Source organism: Oreochromis aureus, linkage group 1, assembly GCF_013358895.1.
Source record: "Oreochromis aureus strain Israel breed Guangdong linkage group 1, ZZ_aureus, whole genome shotgun sequence".
Taxonomy (NCBI): Eukaryota; Metazoa; Chordata; class Actinopteri; order Cichliformes; family Cichlidae; genus Oreochromis; species Oreochromis aureus.
Window position 1 is genome coordinate 9,195,666 of NC_052942.1, and position 12,441 is coordinate 9,208,106.

At 39.1% G+C, this 12,441-nt stretch overlaps 1 protein-coding gene across 1 annotated transcript in view; it reads left to right on the top strand.

Moving 5' to 3' along the window:
• The window catches only part of LOC116336536 (protein kinase C-binding protein NELL1), a 285,884-nt gene that overhangs the window by 200,276 nt on the left and 73,167 nt on the right, over window positions 1–12,441 (top strand). The window contains exon 15 of the mRNA XM_039603744.1: window positions 10,358–10,480. Within this exon, the coding sequence (XP_039459678.1) occupies window positions 10,358–10,480 (123 nt within the window). The remainder of the gene's footprint in view (window positions 1–10,357; window positions 10,481–12,441) is intronic.

Consider the following 12,441-nt stretch of genomic DNA (forward strand, 5'->3'; position numbering starts at 1 on the left):
AGGGACAATCTACGGCTTTGTCCAGGTCTCGTGTATGTGAGTCCTTCTTCTGTATAAACACTGCATACATTTCGGATTTATGTTCTGCTATTATTCACAAACATTTTTGCCAGAGGGGTCTAAAATACCACAAAGGTATTGTGCTGGATTTATGTCATGAGACCTGCCCATGTCATAGTTTCCCTTTTTTCATTTTCAGAAACTGTTGTGTGATTTTGACAGTGTGCTTTGGATCATTATCGTGCTTGAATGTTCTTCCTCTGCGAAGGTGAAATTGGGACTCAACTTGTCAGCCAGCATTTTGGTACATCCAACCGGCATTCATGGTGCTATCTGTAAATGTCATCACTCCAGCACCTTTTGTACTTATGCTGCCCCATTTCATCATACTCCCACCTGCCATGTCAGGACTATGCATTCACTGGAGTGCTGGCCAGAGTGACAGTAAGCAGGATGGATCCTAGCTGAGCAAATGTGTCATGGTCTCACCTGACTACAGACTCTGCCCCCAGTATTTATTCATCAGGCCTTTTAAAGTTTCATCGTGCAGTTTGTGCTAAAGAGTACCTTCAGACAGCAACTATGATTTGTAGTCCTTTAACTTGTTCTACCTGATCACCATTGCAGCTGTGCATCCACTGATTGTTAGTTGCTCTTAGTCTTTTTCATCTTTTTAAAATCACACAATCATATTATAAAAGATTTCTGATATTTCTTTTTTATGCGGAGCCTGATAAAGTTTAGATCATAGATCTATTCAGGTTTATTGCACCAAGTTTCTAACTTGGCGGTCTCCATTTTCAAAAAGGCCTCCCTGAAGATTTGTTTCTTTGTAAGAGGAAATACTCTACATGTGGATTTTTAAAATAATGTAAATGTTGTCATTGTGACTCATTCACTTTTTTTGTTCAAATAACTCTAGTTTTGATGAAAAACATGTTATTTTCTCATCAAAATGAGAAAATAACCTCTGCCTCTGATCCGCCTATTAGCATCTGTTGACAGTACAGAAGCCTCCGTGAGTGCCGCGACCACTGTCCGTGGCTCTGATGATCAGTCATTATGCATCATTAGCCCAGTGCTTTGGGATGTCACCTCAGCATGTCCAGATCTGACACCACATCACTCTATAATCATCACTAATTAGACTTCATCTGATATAGATGGGCAGCATGCTCATATTAAGCTGCTATCTCCTGGAGAATCACTGAGGTATCTACACCAGTGTAATGATGTTCCAGTGAAACATTTATTAGTGAACAGATTCTTGTACTGAAGAAACTTGGATAGTTAATGGATCTTTTATAACCAATACTATATACAGATACTATATATTGTAACTGATACTATAACTGACCACTGATGGTTATCTGTGAATAAGAGTTGCCACAGCTGGTAGATGTAAATACATTAAAATACAGTTCCCATATTAGCCAGTGTTAGCTTAGGGAAGGGTTGTGTGTCGCCACATTTAGAAGTAGATGCACAAAACGATTCCCCAGGAGAAAACAGCCTACTATGAGCTTCCAGGCTGATTACAACCAGTATGAAAAGTATTTCCTTGAATGTCCATTTTGAGTGCTGTGTGATAGTCAAGATTCTATTCTTCATTTACTGTTTGGTATTGATTTATTGAGCACATCATGGAACACAATTTTACCAAAGTAATTCAAGTTATCCTTTTTTCTGTTATTTGACCCCTCCATTGTGCTTGGAGGATTTTAGCGTCTTTCTAATCAGTGATATTTGTTAGTGATGTCTAAAGAACTCTACTGTGTAGTAACTCAATGCAAGGTGTATTTATGAAGTCGTGAACTGCTGCCAAAAACTTTTATCTACTTCTTTAACTTTTTCCTTTTTTGATGGCAGACACAAGAAAAAAGTAGCAGTGCTGAGTCAGAAGGTTCAAACCTCCACACCAGCTGCATAGTGAAAGCAGCATCAGCAGCAAAAGTAGGATCAGTTAAAAGTCATTCATGCATCTGACATAGAACATTCAGCCAGAGACCTGCTGTGCACGCGATCACTTTTTGGCAGCACTCATAGCTCAGTATGCAATTCATGTAGTTACATGCATGAGTCACAAGAAAATAGACTTGACTTGTGAAGAGGCGCTGCAGGGTATACCTGCAAGTAAAAGAGTAAATAAAAATGGAAGAAGCTGGTGAAGACTGATACATAGGCTAGCTGCGCAATGATAAAATTCAAAGCATATACAGAACATTCGAGGAATGTAAGACACAACTGGTACTGACACCTCGGCACGTATGAGCCTTTCCATGCAATAGTTGTAGCAGTCTTGATGAAAACTTCTTACAGTTATTGTTACTCTTACTGGTTCCTCCCTCACCTCCAGCCGGTCGCGGCAGATGATGAGCATGGTTCTGTCAGAGGTTTCTTCCTTCCTTCCTTCCTTCCTTCCTTCCTTCCTTCCTTCCTTCCTTCCATCCCACTGTTGCCAAGTGCTTGCTTTTTTATGGTCTTTTGCTTTGTTGGCATCAACAATTACAATTTTCAGAGCATAAAGTGGCTGCTGATTGTTGAGAGAAGGTTTGAGGAGTGTTTAATAGGAGTTGTAATCACCAAGTCCAAACCTATTAAATGTCTGTGACTTTGGTAAAAGTTATCTGAGAGCTTAAATCCCTTTGGCTGTTGAATTTTTGGAATGGCACCCTTCTACATTTTTTCACTTTAAAATTGTTGAAACCAGTTAAAAAATAGACCCCAAATTTTGCACAAATCACCATTTATTTCTTCATAAACTCTTGTTCCATGAACTCAGAAAATCAAACATTAGCCATCAAAACCCTATACTGAGTCTCTAAAAGGGGGACACTATACACAATAATGTTTTCCCACAAAAGGGTCACATTTCTGTCCTTTCTCCATAATTCAGAAAGCAGAGATCAGAGTGAGCTGTTCAGGTTTATAGCCTCTTGTGACCTCAAAACAGTGCGTGCTCATCCCCCTGCTGACAAAAAGACCCAGCAAATAAGCAGCTTCCACTGCCTGCTGGTTTTATTTCCACACTAGAGCTGCTTCTGACTATAGTAAAATGTCTCAGGTATGAGCAACACACTGCAAGTGTTCTCTTGTTAACTGTATATGGTATATACATGGTCACCTTGGCAGAAATTTTGGAAACAGAAAAGCTAAAAACATTGCCAACTGTATAACGAATTGGATCATCCTGGATGCAGGAATGTTGTTTTCATGTACAACAAAAACTGTTTATTCTCGCTCACACCCAGCTAGAGGGCAGCAGTGGTTTTGTCAGGGTTCTTTTTCGTCTCCCCAGGTCTGCGTACTTAAGTGTACTTGGGTGAGATGCTGAACCCCAGAATTGCCCCTGATGTATATGGTTGTGTATAAGTGTGCATGATGGGTAAAAGCACAGAAGTGAATAGAATAAAAAAAAAACTGTGTGAATGTAGTATAAAAGCACTTTGAGTGGGAAGACTAGAAAATCGCTATTTAAGTACCAGTCCATAGCAGTAGAAGGTAGTCAAAAGTCCACAACCACATTTTTCCAGTGTAATGGCACTAGAAATATATATGACATTACTCTCTGTACGCTTGTACAAAGAAGTCCCCGAGGTTTTTTTTTTGGGGGGGGGGGAAGCACAATAAATCTAAAGAGCAAAGGCTCTATTTCAGTAAGTGCAACGACAAGTGCAAAGCACAGACTGTGTCTGAAGCATACCAGCTGTTTTTCACTTAGACACAGACTGCAACAGAAGCAGTTAAGTTGAAAAGGATCACAGGGTTTTATTGTTGAATAAATACAAAGTGATCATAACCAGCATAGATGAGATATTAAATAATTAAATTACAATTTTAAAAGAAAAATGCTGTTAATAACAGGTAACTGTGATCACTTTTTCGATTTGTAGAGAAGTGCAACAATGAGTCCAACTCTTGCTGTAAATGTAAATACTTTTGATACAGAATTTATTGTTGTCTGTTGTTGATACAATCATTAGGTTGGCAGCAAATTGAATTCACACCAGGGGACATGCTTCTTTTCTCAGCACAATTTCTGGCATGATTTCCACCAACAGTTAGCTTTCCGCAGCCTCATTTGAATGAACCTCCCATCTGTTTGGCCTCCCCTCCTACCTGTAGCATTGTTCAAGTCGAACAAAAACACTGCACAGACAGGCAAAGTGAAATTTAAGGACCAAAAAAACCCCAAAAGGTCGAAGGGTTTCTCGAACTAGCCATCCCAATGCCACAAAAATAGAGCCTTTAAGTGTGTTTTAGGATTTATTACAGCTTGTCAGTTCTTCACTTACTCATTATCTGTCAGTGTTGGCTTTCACTTTATAATTTTAAACTGGCCAGCAGACATTAAACAGCTTTAATAAGCAGCTGTGTCCATCAGTGTTTGGATTGTGTTGCTCTCACCGCCATTAGCTCACAGCTATTAGAACCCTGAATTTTTAATCACGCAACTCTTCCTGCCATCAATGTCGACTACTTTTCATATCCCTTCACATAAACTCTAACACATCCCACAAACACTGTTAACACTCACCTCCACTTTACAGCTCAACCTAAGGAGGAAATCCTTGGGAAGAGAAAAGCAAAATAATTTTGCCGACTTGCTTCGGGGCTTTATGAGCACCACTCATTAATTAAGGGGAATGTATTAGTCATGACTCCCACCAAAGCGTTTGCATATTAATAAGGAGTGTGTTTGAGGGAGTGTGTATCTTTTGAGTGCTGTGAGCCCCGGGCACTGACTGGCACTTAAAGACACAGTTGATATAAAAAGATATTTTCGCAGTGCAGCTGGGCTGTAAATTCCCACCACAGCACCATCACAGGCTGCTCTTTAATGTATTGTTTATAATCATCTTAAATCATGTTAGATTCTAATTGAAGATGTATTTACTGAAGCTTAATCAGTGTGATAAGCTCAGCAGTAGGACATAAATCAATAAACATGTTGCCAAAAATTAATTAATCTCACATTTATAAATGACAGACATCATTCCGACAATTCATAGCGCAGCACAGAAACCGCCCTTTTATGATTTTTTTTTAATGGCCCACTTTTAACTGTTGATGCTAGTAATTCTGTTGCCATCGTGCTTTTTGATGACGCAGATCATGGCGTTCTCCTGACACATTTTGAATTGTGGTGTAGGCATTAGAGGGAAAGCCCTTAAATGGCTCCAGTCATATTTCTCAGTTAAGAGTTTCTCTTTCCATTTCGGACAGTATTTGGCATCTGTGTCCCCAGTTAGTTGTGGAGTACCTTTAGGTTATATATTGGGTCCTATTCTTTCTCTCCCAAGTGCTTTTAAATAGAGCAAGGAATTTTAAACACAACTTTTATTTTAGATGCTTACATTATTTTACTTTTACTTCACAGAATCTAAAGTAATGTCACAAAATCAGGGTTCTTCCCTTGGATCGATGTACTTTTTGGGTCGTTGTCATGCTAGAAGAGCTTGATGAGATTCTCATTTAAAGATGCACTGAACCATCCCCACATATTAATAATAATACTAATACTACTACTACTAATAATAATAATAATAATAATGATAATGATGATAATAATAATAATAATAATAATCCCACCACCATGTTTCACTGTATGGACCGTGATCTTTGGGTTATATGTCTTTTATATGCCTCTCCCTACTTTTTGCTTTGTTGTGGGCAAAGAACTCTGGTTTCCTCTTCCTGTATGGATAATCTTTCTCCAGGTTATGTTAAACATAATTCAGTCTGGCTTAAAGATGTCTCTTATGCAGAAGTGGAGGTTTTTTGGTCTGCAACCTCGCAGTAGTGATTGTCCTTAGACACATCTCTCACTAGTTTCCTTTCCAGAGCCTTTGGAATCTTTTGCTTCCTACCTCTGCCAGGTTTGTTGTGTCTGGCTTTCTCTGAATTTTTTACTCTAGTTCTTGGCACTTGGAAATGCTGTGATAACTTTGTGTATCTCCCTCTTTGTAAGCATCAACAATTCTTTTTCTCAAGTCTAAACTGGTTTTGTTTTTGGTATGATGCTTTCTCAAGTGACAGCTCAAACCCGTGCTGATACTGTGTGTAAATCAGAAGATAACCCTGATTTTTAACTTGATGTTTCAAACTTTGAGCATTGCGCAGTTGAAGTTAAATCATTGCACAGCAGTGGTTTGCGTTATGGTTCAATAAAAAGGTCAGTTTTTCAGGTGGCTAATAATATGAAGCTGGTAATTTTTGTTTTTGTTTTTTCTCTGAAATTATCATGTGCAAATAGATATAATTTATGCTTTTCAAAAAAAATGACTATGTCTAGAAATGCTGCGTTGAAAATTCCTCACTCCACACTGTTTAAAAAACGCTTAGGAATTCTGACAAAAACTTTAGATTTCATACACGGGCTAAAAATTTGTCCTCATCAGCCTATGCTTCCTTCTGCACCTACTTTTAAAAAGCACATCTGCCAGTACAAACCAATATCAGTGTTTTTATTTCTGTTCTCTGGTGAACACTCTCAGAGATACATGATCATAAATGAAGAAGTTATTTTATTTGGGCAACCCAACCTTCTACATGGGTATGACAGTGACCATGGTCTTTGAACTTCTTACTTTCACCCAGTTTTTTGATTTTTGACTTGACTTGACACCTGTGATTATCATTTCATGTTGTTATAATTTAGTTCTTTTCAACTACACGGCAACCACCGGGTTATGATGCCCCAAGGTCAACCGTAACACAGGCCTGTCAGAGTGGGTCTTGTTAGTGTAACATGTGTGTAACATGTTAATTCTGTGGTGTTTAAAATGCTGCAGCATGCCGGTGCGGTTTAAAGAAACAGGAGCTCAGCCAAGCAGTTTCTCATTTGCTTTTAACAGTGTGACATGACAATCAGACATTTTTTTCCTGTTGCAGAAATGTATCTGTCACCTCAGTAGCAGAGATAAAAAAATATATGCCTTTTTTCACGGTAGGTCTTTTGACATTTCATAGTAAGAAGCTTCTGCTTTCTGGTGCATTTTCCCCTGTCTATGCTGCCTCAATATCATACCGCAATGGCTTAACTGTTACAACTGAACATTTTTTTAATGTTACAAGTGTCACCTTTGGCTCCTTTAGAACTGAACACAAAAATCTTCTATAGTATTTTGGAAAAAAAAAAACCTGTAACTTCTTTGCTATGACTTTAGGTTCAGTTTTAGAATTTTTGAGCATATCGGTGTGCATAAATGTTAAATCAGCGATTTAAGTAAACCTAAATAATATATTCTATGTGTGCTACGCAGAAGGTTTATTAATTTCTGGAGAATAGGTATGGGTGAAAGGTCCTAATAAACGTTGCCGTTTGATTTGCTGTAAACAACAGCCTTAGCTGTGATTTCCAACTAAGACCACTTGCAACGCTGGGCAGTTATACATCAGCACACTGGTGAATTCAGCAGGTCTGGTGTCAGCTCTGTCGTGAATGGAACAGGGGGAAAACTGGGAAGTATTCCCTCATTATGCTCCTTTTTATCAGGATTTGAGAGAAGATCTAGTCTCCAAGTATCATGGAGGTACCTGTCAGGTCTCTGAGCCACACAGGTTACTATGAAGTTGAAACACATTACAAAGAAAGAGAAATTGTCTGTTTCAAATTGAAAGAAAAATTATGTCTCCTTGGCATACAGCTTAAGTTTGAAAATATCCTGCACGTGGTTAAGTTAGCCTACTTTTGGAGGACTTCAGCTGAGCTGTCGATAAAAGAAATAATAAAAATAAGAATAAGAGAAGATTGTATTGATCACAGAGGGAAATGCATAGTAAGCACAGAAACAGCAAACTACAAATTTGCTGTTGTTCATTGGTGAAGTCTTTGTCTTTATGGCCGATGAGAACTATGCCCTAAACATATGGTGTTGAGTTTATGGTCGCAATAGCTAGTTTCACATGCCTTTAATATACCATGGGGCTCTGTTTTTCTTACATTTTAGTCACTCGGGTCAAAAAGGATGACAAACCAGAAAAGCCTACATTTTAATACACAAATCACTACCATAGTAGATCAGTCAGATCCTAAAAATAGCATTTTTTACAATAAAATAGGCTGCATTCATAATTTGCTGTAAATCCAAGTTGCTATTTATGATTTTCTAAGCTACCACAAAAGCTACCTGTGTTAATTTGTATGATATAAAAATATTTTTTATGTTTAGCAAATGCAGCAAACCATTAAAGTCTGTGAAAAGTCCAAAGTTACACTTCGGCTACGCAGTTACATTTGAACTACGATGCCAGAGAAGTGAAATGGAATTCCCGTTTAGTGGAAGGTCTCTTAGTGGTGGTTAATCATGCACTGCCTGCGGTACTAAATCCCTTTCCTTTTCCCCCAGGCCTCTATCTAAGAGCAAACATATAAAAGTCAAGAGAGCAGTTCATGGTACCCAGCAGAATATAAAACACCGACCCTGAGATTGTACGTTACATACAGCACTTACTATTTTATTAGTAAGTCAGCATTTCACGATTCTAACAAAACTGTCCATATTTTCATAATGCTGACCTTGCACAGTTTTCTATTACAAAAAATTGTCTCAGTTTTGCAGTCATAGAATATTGTTTCCCCCTTTATTTGAGTCAAAGAATGAGTGAATAAGGCAATATTTTCTCTTTCAAGGGTTTGACATGACAGAAGTCATGCTCGCTGTCATTATTATCAGCTGCTGTAAGGCCACTTTCTGTGTTGTGATTGGATCAGTGCACCTCCACTTGTTCATTCAGAGCTACACTTTTAAGCTGACAATTGTTTTGATTCTACATATTGTTAAATAGTTTTTACAAATTAGAGCACATCACAAAAAAAAATGCAATCATGAATAAATCTTCATATTGTTCTAAACTGATATAATGAATGCAATCAGGGACTAGATTTGTCAACCCGACTGTAAGTACTAGATCACAAGTGTCAAACATTTGGCCCTCAAGCTGTAAACAGCCCACTAAACAACCCAATGCCATGCACAGGATGGCTTTGTGAAGAGGAGGGTAACATGTCAAACAAAATGTGGAAAAGGTGCACAAACCAAACCTCCTAGAGAGCCATAGGATTCACGTTTCTCTGCAAAGCAGGGCTACTGTAATTCTAAACTCAACTATCCATCCAGCCATCCATTTAATTTTCTTCCACTAATCCAATTCCGGGTTGTGGGAGGGCTGAAGCTTATCCCAGCTGTCATTGGACAAGAGGTGGGGTACATCCTATTATAGGCCTCCAAACTCCACTATGAAATATGAAAACAATAAAACAGCAGTAAAAATAAGATCAAAATCAAGACTTAGACAAAGTGATTAAATTGGTTCATTCTCAGAATGTACTTGAACTCCTGCACACTTTTAAAACATGGTGTTTTGTCCCGGTTTTAATCTGACAGCCCACTTAAGATCAAACCGAGGTCTGTTTGAACTACAATGAGTCTGACAGCCCTGCTCGAGACGGCTCATATATGTTCAGGCCATATCATGCTTTAATTATATTCCCTGCATTATCTGTGATAATGTTCTTGTACTGAATTTGTCACATACTCAGCGGTAGGAACATTCACCTTGTCTCATTATCGGGATGCAGAGCGTTGATTGCAGTGAGCAGGTTTTGGCAGAGTTTTTACGGGTGGGTAAGGAAACTGCTTTTCTTTTTCTCTTTCTGCTTTGTCTTCATAATAAAAAAAAAAATCTCTTCTGGCAGTGGGAACGAGAACAAAACAGAAGCAGCCCATGCTGTTAGCCTACTGTCTAATCACTCTGCCCCGTGTTGGCGTACAAATACTGCAACACTTTAAGCAACTGTTTTCAACTCGTAGAGTCAAGAATTCTCTTTCTGGAAAACTCAAAGTGTTCACATGTTAAAGTAAAGAGATGGTATATTTTCGATATTGTGTCCAGCAAGTCATCAGTGTCCAAGCCAACATCATTAGGCTAATTAATTCTGATGCTCAGTAATTAGTCAGCACACCTGCCATGTGTCAGCTGTTCCCTCTCCACCACGGGCGGTAGTTTTTAAGTAAAAGCAGGCTTGGAACGAAAGCGCTCTTGTGTGTTTGTTTGAAGACACCTTCGAGAATCCACTTCAAGTCCATTTTGAGCATGCCAAGCTTAACTGGTGTTTGAAAACATGGTTACTCAGAGAGGTGGCTGTTGACGGAAGAAAGGCTCAGCTATGGCTTCTCATTCTGAGCCAAGCAGCTGGTTGACTGTCCTCTCAGAGTGTAGCGATTCGGTGGCCTCTCGGCTCAAAAAGAAATGACCCCTCCATCTTTCACACACAACAAAGTCACAAACACACACACATACACACACACTCTATTCTGTATGTGAAGTTCCTCTCTGTCGGTTTCTCCCTCAGAGCATGACGAGTGCGCCAGCAGCCAGAATTTGTGTGATGAGAACGCCATCTGCACCAACACCATCAGGGGACATCTGTGTACCTGCAAGCCAGGCTACGTGGGCAATGGCACCATCTGCAGAGGTAAGTTCCTGAACCTGGAATATCCCACCTGACACACAGACACAGAAACAAAAAACCTTGCCCCACATCCTCTGAAGATAGGTCGCATGCTTCATCACAACACGGTTCATGTGGTTTGCTCCTCCTTTGTATCCTCTAACCAGGCAGCAGCTGCCATGGAGATCTTGAAAATTGAATCTGGACCATTTTCAGCCAGTTTTTGCCCACATGTGCTTCTTTCCCCTCGCTGCTCACCCTGCTCCCCGTTGACCTGTTGCCCTGCCAGGCACGTTTCCTGGTTTGCCTGCATACAATAGCAATTGAACAGCATACAGAGGAAAACGCTTTTTTTTTCAGGTTCAACAACATTAACATTTGAAAAAATATCAGAACCTTTGCATATCTATAGATATGAAAATTACAATTCTTTGTAATAGACTCTATTAAATCTACACATAGACCTTAGAAGTGTTAATAGTTCACTTCATCAAGTATGCTAAAGATATGGGTTTAGGGATTTAGGGGTGGCTGTGGCTCAGGTGGTAGAGCAGATCAGCTACTGATTGGAAGGTTGGTGGTTCGATTCCTGGCTCCCTAAGTCTGCATGCCAAATATCCTTGGGCAAGATATTAACCCCAAACTGCCCTCTGATGCGTTCATCAGAGTGTGTATGAAAGTTTATTAGTTGCACTTGAGTTTAGAAGTGCTTGTATAAGTGGGTGTGAATGGGTGAGTGAGGCACGCTGTATACAGCGCTTTGAGTACTCCGGGAGAGTAGAAAAGCACTATATAAGAATCAGTCCATTTACCATATGGTTGGTTACCTGCTAGAGATTAGAGACCAAAGATTAGATCAAAGTGCCTCAATAAAGGAAAATGCACTCAAGTTGCAGCACTGCTTGGTCTGCAGTAGTACATGTTTGTCAGCAAAGCAAAACAGGTTTTACAAAAATTGTGAGAATTTGTGAAGTTCTATTTTGTCGTCTTGAGTTTAGCGTTTTGGTCCAATATGGATATTACTAAAAACAAAATGGACATTGCACACTCATAGCAACTGAAACCGTAAGTTAAGATAATAAGCGCATTAGGAAAGTATTCCTTGAATCAGATGAGAGATTACAATCCAGCTGCTGGAGTTTCTCCCTGTTGGCTGTTAAAAAGGTTTTCTGGTTAGGACACTTTGGTATTGGATACCTCCATATTTAAATATGGTCTATATTCTTTAACTATAAATATACTGTGACACATTTGTCTTAACATGTCTTAATACCTCTTTTTAAGTTTGGAGGTTCCTGCCGACAGTCTAACCTTAATATGATGCTTAATTTTAGTAAGTTGTCAGAGTCAGTGTACATTATGAATATTGCGTATTTTATTGTATAAAACAGAAGTTGATGCTGGGTCAAATAGAGTGACTTTGGTTTGGCATAAGAAAACAGCACAATCTCCTTTTCACGGGTAGATGACGTGTTCATGCGTCCAATCAGTGAGGCGCAGTATGAATTCTGCTGAAATGCATATTTTCAGGGTTGATGAAACAGGGCAGCCATTTCAAGTCCATGCAGGGCCATCATAGCAGCAGAGGCTTGTTAGAGGGTTGAAAGCTTTTACAATCCAGAGGAGTGCTGTGGCTTGAGGTCCCCAAAATACCACAAACATTGCTAGGATCCACCAACAGAGCTGCAGAAACATCAGATTTTCACTTTAGCCAATCAGTCAATGAGAAAGAAAACATACTACATTTCAGAATCTGAGGAATCGGGAAGTTTTTTATTTACAGTATCTGTTTGATAAGAGATCCTTAGTCACACACAAAGACATGGCAATTATATCTTGGCTGGGTGTTAAGGTTGCACTTTGCCTGTTACAGTTTATGGGTATTTTTCGATTTGGTAAAATAGAGTTAATTGCTCAATTTGTCCCTTTTTTTATCAGCAAAGAGCAAAACACTCAGGTTGAAATTTTTTTGTGTATGTGTAGGA